Raw genomic sequence first — 14099 nt, 5'->3', positions numbered from 1 at the left:
TTCAACAGGGTACCGAAGCTATTTTAACAGTGAATACTATTTGTGTTAGTGTTACAATAGTCTCTCGTGTTACCAGACTTCATGCTGCCTCTTGCAGTTTCCAAATGCTTCCATCATTCAGCGATTGTGGAATAGTTGTCTGACTACGCCGCCCAATGTTACACCAAATAATACAAAGAACCCTTGAAAATGTAACCTATATTTATAATGATTTTCTGGGCGAGTCAAACAATACAGCTTCCATACCAACAACATTGCAACAAAGTACTACTGTATAATGATGTCCAAATGCATGGTCCGTGTTGACCTATGTCCAGCAGGGGGCGGACCAGCATCAATGTACCAACACGATCAGTCTTTACAAATTGTGTGTTGTTCAGATCCGGTCTAGAGCCCGCCTACTGTATCCGTATACACACACGCACACATACGTCTAGTTTCCATATCCGCTCTAGACCGGTTTCTGAAAACTGCAACGTGAATTGAGCCCAGCCTGTATTTACATGCGTTCAACCAACAACATCATCGACCTCGGAAGTCATTCTTCTCATTGTTTACGTATGTAGCTTAAATCAAATGCAGTGCTTCTGTCGGTAAAAGAAGCAAGAAGAGACGTATTATTTTAACTAAAGTAACAATGTGTGACATAGAGACGTTGAGGCTGTTCGTCAATGAACGACTGACCGCCGTTGCAGAGGACATATTAGCTGTGTTTGTCAGAACTATCGTACAATACCAACAACAAATAGATCTGCAACACAGACAGCTGGAGTTCCTCACTCCTCAAGTCACCTCTGATCTGACAGGTTTGTCACGTTTTTTTGTTACCCTTTAATTTACATTGTCGTTGCAAAATGACAGAACAATGTGTAGTCTTAGTGCTTTTCATGATTGTCTTCAAAGTAGCAGTTTGTATTGACTTGTGCTTTTGTTTGAAATGTACCCATTCTGCATATACTGTCAAGGAGGTTTATATTGAGAAATCTTGCCAAAGAAAGTGTCTACTTACTTAATATCAGTTTGTTTGCAAATATTGGTTGTATCATAAATATTATTTCTTGGTTGACAGTTCTAGGGTGCATGTGTATTAACACACAATAGCTACTGTTATAGGCCTACTTCTCTCACTATATCCTCCTGTCCTGTACCAGACATGGGTGCTGATGAAAGCCATGTCCACTCCACGTGTGAACTACACACACACACGCATATAAAACCATGATTGATATTTTGCCCGCGGACCCCCATTTGAAAATATATAATGCCAGGGACCCCCATAAGAGAAGATGTGTACGGTTCTAGCAGTGATTCTCAACCTGTTTAATTTCAAGGACCCCCATTTCACCAGTAGCAATTAGGGGCTAGTGTAAGAGCCATTATGACCTAATGTTTTACTGATTGACAATGTCACTGCAGCTTGGTCAATGTCAAGGCCAGCCCAGTTGCTTATCAGGCACAGGTGTTGCCAGTGGCAGACGGTAGAGGCTAACAGGTGTTGCCAGTGGCAGACGGTAGAGGCTAACAGGTGTTGCCAGTGGCAGACGGTAGAGGCTAACAGGTGTTGCCAGTGGCAGACGGTAGAGGCTAACAGTTTCACTGTGTTCAGGAGGGCTGGTCGCCTGTGTTTGTTACGGTTTCTTTCTTATTATTTTATCTGTATGTTGTATAGGAAAATGACTGCAGAAAATAAAGCAAAGTTAAACTCAACGGACATGTTTGGGAGATCAGTTTGTACTGGCACAGTGGCACACGTAAGAACTTCACCTGGCCGTCGGCAACCATTAATTAGTGCCATTAAGTATAGGACTTTAAGCACTACACGCCAGTACGGTTCCATTTGTACACTCAGAGTTACAGACCCTTAAGTGTGCATTTGGTTCCAAACTATCATTTAGCTGGGGACCTCAAGGGCCGCTGGGGGTCCCCGGACCCTACTTTGGGAACCCCTGTGCTATAGCAGCTAGTAAGCGAGATGCAAAAAAGGATACATGACATGTTACATGCTGTACTATAAACAGTTTGTTAAATAAATCTAGGCATAGAATCTAGTCTTGGGGAAGTGTATTGTTTTATAGCAAGCCCATGATACAGTAATACTTCACAATGTGAGCCTCATGGAAACATGGCCATGGTGTGTGTGTGCATGCGTGCGTGCGTGCGTGTGTGCGTGCGTGTGTGCGTGCGTGCGTGTGCACAGTGAAATGATTATCATTTTCCCATTACAAGGAGAAGGTTCAATTTGACTCCATGTCAATTTTAGTCACCTTTCACTCGACCTCGGATGAATTCTCTGTTCCTCCTGTCTTCTCAAAATGTTCTCATGCGTCTACGGAGGCACAGCGTTTAATTTAATTCATGCAAATATTAAGCATCACTCACTGTTTCCCGCTCCTATTCTGCCTAGACTTCCTTCCAGTCTGTGAAGAGGAGAAATCACCTGAGCAACAGGAGAGGAGGCCCGATCTGCTCCAAGAGGAACCACAGTCTCCACAGATTAAGGAGGAGCAGCAGGACTTGATTCACAGACCAGAGGAGGATGAAGGGTCGACACAGACATTACTAGCAGTGAAAGCTGCATATAATGAAAGCAGAGAGACAGGGCCTCTAGCCAGCACTTCAAATGAACACATGAAAACACAAGCTGATGTAGAGAACCATGGAGCATCACAACAAACTGTTGATGTGCAGCTCATCTCTTCACACTGTTCTGAATCTGACACTGACGACAGTGATGACTGGGACGAGACCATGGAAGATCAGTCACTGAAAACACACAACGAGACACACACTGTGGAAGGACAAATATTTTCTTTGAGAAACAAGCTGTCCCAGGACCTGATATCAGTGCAGCAAACTCCATCCATGAGAGCCCATTCAATGGAAAGAACATTTAGTTGTACAGTTTGTGGTAAAACATTCAACCGAATGGGAGATTTTAAGAGGCACACAAGGACTCATACGGGAGAGAAGCCCTTCAGTTGTACAGTTTGTGGTAAAACGTTTAACCTAAATGGAAATCTCAAGAGGCACACAAGGACTCATACAGGAGGTGCATACGTTGGTTAGACATACTAACAGTCTGACAGGCATTAGTCCGACAACACCGTCGCTCCCGACATGCGTGGCTGGTTAAAACTAACCCGTCACAGGTTTAAACGAACCTGTGGCTTCCTGTGCGGTTAGATTTAGGGTTTGGGTAGGGTGTCGGACGAATGCCTGTCGGACTGTTAGTACGTTGGACCAAACACATGCACCCCTCATACAGGTGAGATGCCCTTCAGTATACTGTGTGACAAGTGCTTTAGTCGAAGCTCACATCTGAAACACATGGGACTTCATACAGAGGGGAAATCTTTACAGGAGTAGGTGTGCACGAGGTCCCTTCCTGCAAGCAAGGTGGTAACTAGATGACATTTCCCATAGACAGCCCATACATCCAAACAGAAAAGTCCTATCAATCTGATTGTATTAAACGGCGTCAAACTACATTGCAGCTCTACGGAAAGCTTGAGTTCTCTTCTTTCTATCTGCAAAGTGTTTGTTTAATACAAACCCACCGTAAACATGTTATGAGCTACTTCCCGTCAATAAATTCCTTGCAGGTGATTTGTTTTTTATCCGAAGTGTTGGTCAAGTTTAGAATTGCTCGTTGGCAAATGTGAATTTGCACATAATGCAGGAGGCAGCAGGATGTTGCTTTACTGAAAACGAGTGCTTACTTCTTTGTTAGGAAGTAAGGAGTTGTTTTTCTCACAGACAATTTGACACTGACTTGGGCCAGGAGGTGAACCAGTGTGGCCTCTGTGGTGTGCACTGTTTTCTTTTCTTTTTTACCATGTACATTATGTTATGGGACTTTGTTGATTTAGTTGTTCATATTTACATTGTGTTTTGGTGTGTGTTTTATTTTAAAAGTACAAATAAAACCAAGATAGTGAAAATATAGACATGTATTCTTCTGACACTAGACATGCACTGGGTCTCTGAATCCTTGAGTCCTTGTGTGCCTCTTAAAGTACATTTTATTTATAAAGCACCTTTCAAGACAAAGTCACAAGGTGCTGAACAGTGTACACAGAACAAGCAATCAACAAGTTAAAACAAACAAAACGTAGCACAATAAAGTAAAAATACAATAAAGAATTTAACGAAACCAATAAACAAGGAAAAATCACAAAACGGGCATGTAAAATTGAGGCAAAATCACAAAACATTGGCATGTAAAAATGAGTCAGGTAAGAACTACATGGGAAAAATAAATACGGAATAAATGTGTCTTTAGCATTCTCTTAAAGGGATAGTTCAGATTTTTTTAATTTAAGTTGTATGAATTACTTGCCATTAATATAGTGGTTGCAACTGTATTAATTGATTGCCCGAGTCCCATGGTGGGAGTTCTGCTCTGGTTTTGGTGAAATATCAAGTAGTTCCGGTCATTTTGTGGGGGGCACTGGGGCCACGCAGTAAAACTAAATTAATCCACAAAACTAACGTAATTTGTATTGTTGTCCTATTTCTAAAATATTAGTGCAACTTTCGTTATTTTACCCCTCTATCACACAGAACTATGTTTTTTGTGTCCATATCACTACGCCCAAAAAATAGTCCCATGTGATAGTGGGGTCAAAGTTGAACGAAAGTCACGCTAATATTTTAGAAATAGGTCAACAATACAAATTACGTTCGTTTTGTGGATTAATTTACTTTTACTGCGTGGCCCCAGTGCCCCCCACAAAATGACCGGAACTACTTAATATTGACCAAAACAAGAGCAGAACTCCAACCATGGGACTCGGGCAATCAATTAATACAGTTGCAACCACTATATTAATGGCAAGTATTTCATACAACTAGAGTTCAAAAAATCTAAACTATCCCTTTAAAGCAGTCTACATTTTTTAACATGAGGGACAGGGCATTCCAAGCCCGGTCACCCTTTGTTTAGTTCAGTTTAGTCCCAGGTATTTTCAGTAGACATTTGTCTGAGGACCTAAGAGGTCTAACATTGGACTTAGGGGGCAGTAGGTCACTAATATACGAAGGCGCCAACCTGTGTAAGGCTTTGTGTGTCGTTATAATAATTCTGGCCTTAATTGGAAGCCAGTGCATTGTGGCTAATACAGGAGTTATGTGCACTGTCATAAATGCAAAAAAATATTAAAAGGATTAAGGATCTCTGTCTAATAAGACTTTTTATGAGTGTATTGGCCAGGGATCCTTTTAACAGGATACTGCTATTTTCACAGTGAATGTTACACCAAATGCAAAGAACCCTTGAATATGTTACAACCTATTTAGAATGATTTTCTGGAGAGAAAAAGAAGTAAAACAATACACTATCCATACACTTTCAAATGCAGCTGTGTTGACCTATGTCCAGCAGGGGGCGGACCAGCTACAATGCACCAACACGATCAGTCTTTACAACCAGATCCGGTCTAGAGCCCGCCTACTGTATCCGGACATTTCCAAACACACACGTTCATACATAAACACTCCTAGTTTCCATATTCGCTCTAGACCGGATCTGCAAACTGCAACGTGAATTGAGCCCAGCCTGTATTAACCTTAACATGCGCGCAACATAGACCCCGGAAGTCATTCTTCTCATTGTTTACGTATGTAGCTAAATCAAATGCAGTGCTTCTGTCGGTAAAAGAAGCAACAGAGACGTATTATTTTAACTAAAGTAACAATGTGTGACATAGAGACGTTGAGGCTGTTCGTCAATGAACGACTGACCGCCGTTGCAGAGGACATATTAGCTGTGTTTGTCAGAACTATCGTACAATACCAACAACAAATAGATCTGCAACACAGACAGCTGGAGTTCCTCACTCCTCAAGTCGACTCTGATCTGACAGGTTTGTTACGTTTTTACCCTTTAATTAATTATATGATTGATTGAATAATTTATTAACAGATTGGAGAATTACAGTACATTTCAAGCACAACTCGATACCAAACTGTTAACTCTGTAGACGACACCATGAAGCGTTTACAATTCACATTGTCGTAGTGACAAAACAAAACAATGTGTAGTCTGGTGCTTTTCATGGCTTCGTCCTCAAAGTAGCAGTTTTTGTATTGACTTTCGTGCTTCGTTTGAAATGTACCCATTCTGCAATCTGCATACTACTCATACTCCATTGACAATGCATTGGGCACTTTATGTTATATATTTCGAAAACTGCCAATTATTTAAAAGTAATAATCTCAAGAGTGCATGTCCACAGTAAAGTGGATTTCTTTTTAAAAACTGTGAATTGAGTTTCTCTGTGAAAGTATACAAGAATAGGGAGGGTCCAATGTTTTATAAATTGAGTTTTCAAAGTTAATTATCTGTGTGCATCACTCTGTTTCTCTCATGTCCTATTCTGCCTAGACTTCCTCCCAGTCTGTGAAGAGGAGAAATCACCTGAGCAACAGGAGAGGAGGTCCGATCTGCTCCAAGAGGAACTACAGCCTCCACACATTAAGGATGAACAGCAGGGGCTAATTCACAGACAAGAGGAGGCTGAGGGGTCGACGCAGACATTACTAGCAGTGAAAAGTGAAAACAGAGAGACGGAGCCTCTAGCCAGCACTTCAAATGAACACATGAAAACACAAGCTGATGTAGAGAACTGTGGAGCATCACAACCAACTGTTGATGTGCAGCTCATCTCTTCACACTGTTCTGAATCTGACACTGACGACAGTGATGACTGGGAGGAGACCAGGGATGATCAGTTGCTGAAAACACACAACAAGACACAAACTGTAGAAGGACAAAGATTGTATTTGATAAACAAGCTGTCCCAGGACCTTATATCAGTGCAACAAACTTCCTCTGCGAGGTCTCATACAGGAGGGAAAACATTTAGTTGTACAGTTTGTGGTAAAACATTTAACCGAAATGGAAATCTTAAGGCGCACATAAAGACTCATACAGGAGAGAAGCCCTTCAGTTGTACAGTGTGTGGTAAATGCTTCAGTCGCAGTACACATCTTAAGAGGCACGCACGTACGCATACAGGGGAAAAGCCCTTCAGTTGTATGCTGTGTGACAAGCCTTTTAGTCGATGCTCACATTTGAAGAAACACATGGGGATTCATACAGGAGATAATTCCTTAGTTTTATAGTTTATGATGAATGTTTTGGGTGAAGGTGAGAAGGGGGAGGGGAAGTCAGGGTCTTGCTCAGGGACACTTTGACACACAGACTGGGTCCAGGAGATGAACCAGTCATCTTCTTGATTACCCACTGAGATAACCCTAACCCCCAGTGGAACAGTTCACCAAATGATGCTACTCCAATACACCTGTCACTCACTAGGCAACCTTTAGGATTTTAACGAATCCGTCTTACGGTCCCATTCCTTAACAGTTCCCTTTAACAATTAGCCCTTCGCTAAACCCCAACCCAAAGCCTACTGCAGGCCGTAACTCTAACTCTGAGATTTATGGTGGTCCTTGAAATGAAAAGATTTGAGATTGAGAACCACTGGTATTGTAAATGTATAGCAGATATTAAGTCCACATACCGGCTCTGACAGTGTGATAAAACAAGATAAAACTGTTCCAAATCTGATGGAACCGATTCTGGTTCCTCAATGTTGGATCCGGTTCCTCCAGCTCCGGATTCCTACCATAGACTGTATTCCTACCCTACCAGGGCAATTATGGAGTCAGTAAATAACATGGAGTGTGCAGACATCTGAGAAAATGTAAAATATGATCTATATTTGGACTTTACTCTCTGAAGACACTACTTTTTATTCCTAGTTGGATCTTTCGCGATTTTGGCAATTGCTGTTTTCTGCCATACTTTTGTTTTATTTATTCTGTATCACATGCTTTACAAATAAACGTTTATTATTAACACAGCATGTGATCTTTGAAGGGAATTTCCAATCTGGTTATTTATTCTATTTGTATAAAGTTGCTTGCCTATAGAGTGAAATGAGCTACTATAGCCACTAGCCAGCTCTCTACACCCAGTCAGCCCTGATATGTAGCCCCAGTAATCAATCACTGAAATCATAGATTTTCTGCGGTTTGATTTGTAGCAATTTAAATGGTAAAATAATTATTCCAAAAAGGAACAGCAAAAACATACAATTTAGGCATAGCAGATGCTCTTAATCCAGAGCGATTTACAGCAAGCAAGGACATCACAAGGTAATGCATCACATCACCATACTGTAGGTAAACCAAGAACCTAGTATCAGTCTAGGACTCTAGTATCTAAACGGTATAATATCAAAAAGATCAATAATCTGTACATTGAAGTATACAGGTCTACAAATGACCTGGCATCTGTACTGCAGATGGTCAGTCAGTTAACCAAGAGACGGTGGTACTAAATGGTATGAGACATTTTCCTTTTAGGCATGAGTTTGGTGGGGTTTAATTAATTCATTTTACTTAAAGGACCACTTCACCACTTTTCAACATCTCTTCATATAATTGGTCCTCACTAATGTTCATGATAAAACACCACCATTTTTTTCCTACTCAGTCTGTGTCTCATAGGAGGGCTTTGGGCAGTTCGGACACCCGTCCACCAGTGACATCATTAGGCAGATAATATTTTTAAACAAGATTTGTTTTCAAATATATTTAGATTTTTATTATCGTGAGAACGATGGCTTCAACTTTTGCATTGCACCTTTTCAGGAAAAGAAAGCCTGCCGTTTCTATTAGCTTGGATTCACCATCGATGATGTCACTGGTGGGCGGGTTTCTGAACTGCCCACAGCCTTCCTATGAGACACAGACTGAGTAGGAAAAAATTGTGGTATTTTATCATGAACATTAGTTAGGACCGATTATAGGAAGAGAAGTTGAAAAGTGGTGAAGTGGTCCTTTAAGTTTAAGCACTGCTAGTATGGTTATACTCTCGCGTAGCCATGATGATCAGAGACGATACATCTGGGGACATTTAAATGCAATATATTGTATGGGCTAGGTTGGTGATGCTGCCTGTATGCCTTTGTGTAGAGCAGTGGTTCCAAAACCTTTTCATGTCAAGGACCCCTAAAATAACACTATTTAGCCCACGGACCCCCCATTTGAAAATATATGCCAAGGACCGCCATAAGAGGACATTTTTACAGCTCTAGCTGTGATTTTCAACCATTTTCATTTCAAGGACCCCCAGTTTGATATGCAACAGGCTACAGACCCCCATTTACTGGCATTTCTATTAGGGATGCACCGAAAGGGAAATTCTTTGCCGAAATCGAATACCGAATATAGGAAACAGTTGGCCGAAAACCGAATACCGAATATCCGAATATGATTAATATTATATATCTTTTTTCCTACCATTGCTGTCATGGCCGTACCTTAAAGCTACCTGATTTATGGCAAAATAAATGGTTATGGCAAAACTTAAACTTAAATAATAATCACTATTATGGGTCCATAAAACATTTATTCAGCTCTTTTGAATGCATTAATTGCATACACTATTCTGTGATGTATTTTCTCTGAGACCCCAATTTAAGTTGTAAAATCAACGTTAACTCCGAATTTAACTCAGATCTGTATACAAATGGAACCAAATGGACAAGTGTAATTCTTTATGGTGTCGTCCACTCACAGTTAACAGTTTGTATTGAGTTGTACTTGAAATGTAGGCTACTGTAATTCTGCAAACTGTTAATAAATCAATCAATCAATCAAAAACTCAAACAATACAGCTTCCATACCAACAAAGTACTGTATGATGTTCAAATGCAGCTGTGTTGTCCAGCAGGGGGCGGACAAGCATCAATGCATCAACACGATCTGTCTTTACAACTTCTACGCGAGAGTGCTCAGATCCGGTCTAGAGCCCGCCTACTGTATCCGGACATTTCCAGTCACACACACTCATACGTTTCCATATCCGCTCTAGACCGGATCTGCAAGCTGCAACTTGAAATGACCCCAGCCTGTATTTACATGCGCGCAACATCATCGACCTCGGAAGTCATTCTTCTCATTGTTTGTTTGTTGGCAGCTAAATCAAATGCAGTGCTTCTGTCGGTAAAAGAATCAACAGAGACGTATTATTTGTAACTAAAGTAACAATGTGCGACATAGAGACGTTGAGGCTGTTCGTCAATGAACGACTGACCGCCGTTGCAGAGGACATATTAGCGGTGTTTGTCAGAACTATCGTACAATACCAACAACAAATAGATCTGCAACACAGACAGCTGGAGTTCCTCACTCCTCAAGTCACCACCTCTGATCTGCCAGGTTTGTCACAAATGTAAAATCACAACGATTTGCCCTTTACTTTACACTGTCTGTCGAATTCCAACACAAATGTGTAGATCTGCTTTGTATGCGTTTAAATTGCTTTTACATGATATAGGACCAGCATACTACTGTCATTTTCAATTCAAATGAGTATGATCGGCATGAGAAAACGAAAATTTTAAAGTATCAAATATTCAAATATTTGTATAGTAGCCTTACTAGCCTATAAAACATAAAAATGTAACAAACTCCAATTGTATGCAAATATTAAGCGTCACACTGTTTCTCTCATGTCCTATTCTGCCTAGACTTCCTCCCAGTCTGTGAAGAGGAGAAATCACCTGAGCAACAGGAGAGGAGGCCCGATCTGCTCCAAGAGGAACCACAGCCTCCACAGATTAAGGATGAACAGCAGGGGCTAATTCACAGACAAGAGGAGGCTGAGGGGTCAACGCAGACATTACTAGCAGTGAAAAGTGAATGTAATGAAAACAGAGAGACAGAGCCTCTAGCCAGCACTTCAAATGAACACGTGAAAACACAAGCTGATGTAGAGAACCATGGAGCATCGCAACCAACTGTTGATGTGCAGCTCATCTCTTCACACGGTTCTGAATCTGACACCGACGACAGTGATGACTGGGAGGAGACCAGGGAAGATCAGTCACTGAAATCACACAACAAGACACAAACTGTAGAAGGACAACGATTGTATTTGAGAAACGAGCTGTCCCAGGAGGACCAGATATCAGTGCAACAAACTCCATCCACAAGGACTCATACAGGGGGGAAAACATTTAGTTGTACAATTTGTGGTAAAACTTTTAACCGGAATGGAAATCTTAAGACGCACATAAGGACTCATACAGGAGAGAAGCCCTTCAGTTGTACAGTCTGTGGTAGACGCTTTAGTCGAAGTACACATCTGAAGAGCCACGCACATACACATCTGAAGAAACACACAGGGATTTGGGGCGCCCGCTGGCCTAGTGGTCCAGGCGCATGCCACATATAGGCTCTGGCCTGACAGCGCGCCACGTGTACTGTCCGTTCATGACGACCTTTTCTGCGTGCCTCTCCCTCCCTCTTTCCTGTCCGTCTTCAATCTCAATTTAGGCACAAAGCAAAAAAAGAAACATTCATACAGGAGAGAAATCCTTGGTTTTATAGTTTATGATGAATCTTTTGGGTGAAATTAGCGATCTGAGAACACAAGGGTTGAACAGTTTCTCAAGGGAGCCACCTGAGCTGACATATACTGTCTGTGGCACTGAAAACAAGTCATAGCCGAGGAATCACAATCAGACAATCTCAACATGATCAAATTATTCAATACATTCAATTTACCCAATTTACTTATTACTTTATCTTTTCTGATTTCAACTTCACCCTCCTTATGGCTGCTCTCTGAAGACTCATCATCCTTCGAGTGCCCTCGAGATCTGCGACACAAGCTGCTTCCACTGGTCAGTCAGTCCTGGCTGTGTCCCTACTCAGAACATCTGGAAATGTGAGAGGTCTTGTTCCTCTTGATGGGCAGGGGCAGATGTCCAGCAAAGTGGCGTCTTCTTTCTGCCACAACAATTGAGATGGGAGGGATGCCTCCATAAATCTGAGCTTTAGTGGGATGGTCCTTCCATGAGAGGTTCTGGACATGAGGAGTCTTGTGTATGTTCCGTCAAGACGAGCCCGAAACTCCTTATTCATTGTCCATGTTTTCGGCACCATAAAGAAGGATACTTTCCACACAGGCTTTGAACAGGTTGATCTTGGTAGCTCTTGAGATGTCTGACTGCCATATAGATTGTAGCAAGCGCTCCAGGCCTGTCCTTTCCTTGTCAGGAAGAACTTTCTGCTACTGACTACATATGATCCAAGATATTTGAATTCCTCAGTGTCTTTGATGTCACTGCCGTCCATGGAGTGGATGGTTGGGTGAACAGAGTCTTCATTCAGAAGCAGGCATTCTGTCTTTTTGTCATTGAGCAATAGACTTTGGCTGCTGACACTTCTTTTTTTTCTTTTTTTTCCATGATTTTGTAACCCATTTTTCACCCCTGTGTCAATTATCTAATGTAATCCTGGGCTCTACACACCCTCCGCCAAATATATATATATATATATATATATATATGGGGGACACCTGACAGGGGGGGGGGGTTCCTTGGTTGGACGTAGAGCGTGGAAGGAACACGTTATTCCAACCAGTTCCTTTGGCTGCTGACACCTCTAGTGATGTTAAAAGCTCTTGAGCAGAGGATATGTGTTCAGCAATCAGTGCGATATCATCCGCGTAGTCAAGGTCGGTCAGCCACTTCTGACTTTGACGACCAGATCTTCTCTGAAGACCATACTTTGTATCCCTAGTTTGGTCTTTCGTGGTTTTGCCCATTGCTGTTTTCTGCCTCATACTTTTTTATTTTTTTTATCTGTAGCACATGCTTTACAAATTAAAAAAATATTATGAACACAGCATGTGATCCTTAAAGGGAAATTCCACTCTGGGTGTTTATTCTATTGGTATAAATGTGCTTACCTAGAGTGTAATGAGCTACCAGTCCTTAATGTAACGTAATGAGCTACCAGTCCTTAATGTAACGTAATGAGCTACCAGTCCTTAATGTAACGTAATGAGCTACCAGTCCTTACCTAGAGTGTAATGAGCTACCAGTCCTTACCTAGAGTGTAATGAGCTACCAGTCCTTACCTAGAGTGTAATGAGCTACCAGTCCTTACCTAGAGTGTAATGAGCTACCAGTCCTTACCTAGAGTGTAATGAGCTACCAGTCCTTAATGTAACGTAATGAGCTACCAGTCCTTACCTAGAGTGTAATGAGCTACCAGTCCTTAATGTAACGTAATGAGCTACCAGTCCTTACCTAGAGTGTAATGAGCTACCAGTCCTTACCTAGAGTGTAATGAGCTACCAGTCCTGATATGTAGCACCAGTAATGTGCTTACCTAGAGTGTAATGAGCTACCAGTCCTTACCTAGAGTGTAATGAGCTACCAGTCCTTACCTAGAGTGTAATGAGCTACCAGTCCTTAATGTAACGTAATGAGCTACCAGTCCTTAATGTAACGTAATGAGCTACCAGTCCTTACCTAGAGTGTAATGAGCTACCAGTCCTTACCTAGAGTGTAATGAGCTACCAGTCCTTAATGTAACGTAATGAGCTACCAGTCCTTACCTAGAGTGTAATGAGCTACCAGTCCTTAATGTAACGTAATGAGCTACCAGTCCTTACCTAGAGTGTAATGAGCTACCAGTCCTTACCTAGAGTGTAATGAGCTACCAGTCCTGATATGTAGCACCAGTAATGTGCTTACCTAGAGTGTAATGAGCTACCAGTCCTTACCTAGAGTGTAATGAGCTACCAGTCCTTACCTAGAGTGTAATGAGCTACCAGTCCTTAATGTAACGTAATGAGCTACCAGTCCTTAATGTAACGTAATGAGCTACCAGTCCTTACCTAGAGTGTAATGAGCTACCAGTCCTTACCTAGAGTGTAATGAGCTACCAGTCCTTAATGTAACGTAATGAGCTACCAGTCCTTACCTAGAGTGTAATGAGCTACCAGTCCTGATATGTAGCACCAGTAATGTGCTTACCTAGAGTGTAATGAGCTACCAGTCCTGATATGTAGCACCAGTAATGTGCTTACCTAGAGTGTAATGAGCTACCAGTCCTGATATGTAGCACCAGTAATGTGCTTACCTAGAGTGTAATGAGCTACCAGTCCTGATATGTAGCACCAGTAATGTGCTTACCTAGAGTGTAATGAGCTACCAGTCCTGATATGTAGCACCAGTAATGTGCTTACCTAGAGTGTAATGAGCTACCAGTCCTGATATGTAACGTAA

The 14099-nt window shown here is 41.7% G+C and overlaps 2 protein-coding genes and 1 long non-coding RNA gene across 3 annotated transcripts in view; 2 read left to right on the top strand and 1 right to left on the bottom strand.

Annotated features, from left to right (window-relative positions):
• Window positions 1–14099, bottom strand: part of LOC306942183 (heat shock protein beta-11-like) — a 222507-nt gene that overhangs the window by 158971 nt on the left and 49437 nt on the right. The window lies entirely within an intron of this gene.
• Window positions 453–3941, top strand: LOC306941726. The gene is made up of 2 exons (XR_013792207.1): window positions 453–806; window positions 2405–3941. It is a non-coding gene; the product is annotated as an uncharacterized lncRNA (long non-coding RNA).
• Window positions 5536–7862, top strand: LOC306942068 (uncharacterized protein). The gene is made up of 2 exons (XM_079527771.1): window positions 5536–5864; window positions 6386–7862. The coding sequence occupies exons 1-2, from the start codon at window positions 5696–5698 to the stop codon at window positions 7123–7125; spliced, it is 909 nt and encodes a 302-aa protein (XP_079383897.1). The 5' UTR covers window positions 5536–5695; the 3' UTR covers window positions 7126–7862.

Source organism: Electrona antarctica, assembly GCF_951216825.1.
Source record: "Electrona antarctica genome assembly, chromosome: 18".
Classification (NCBI taxonomy): domain Eukaryota; kingdom Metazoa; phylum Chordata; class Actinopteri; order Myctophiformes; family Myctophidae; genus Electrona; species Electrona antarctica.
This window is presented reverse-complemented; position numbering and strand designations above follow the sequence as displayed.

Coding starts and splice junctions, on each gene's coding strand:
- LOC306942068 (XM_079527771.1), top strand. CDS start 5,696: ATGTGTGACATAGAGACGTTGAGGCTGTTCGTCAATGAACGACTGACC. Junction 5,865..6,385: donor AGTCGACTCTGATCTGACAG/GTTTGTTACGTT, acceptor TATTCTGCCTAG/ACTTCCTCCCAGTCTGTGAA.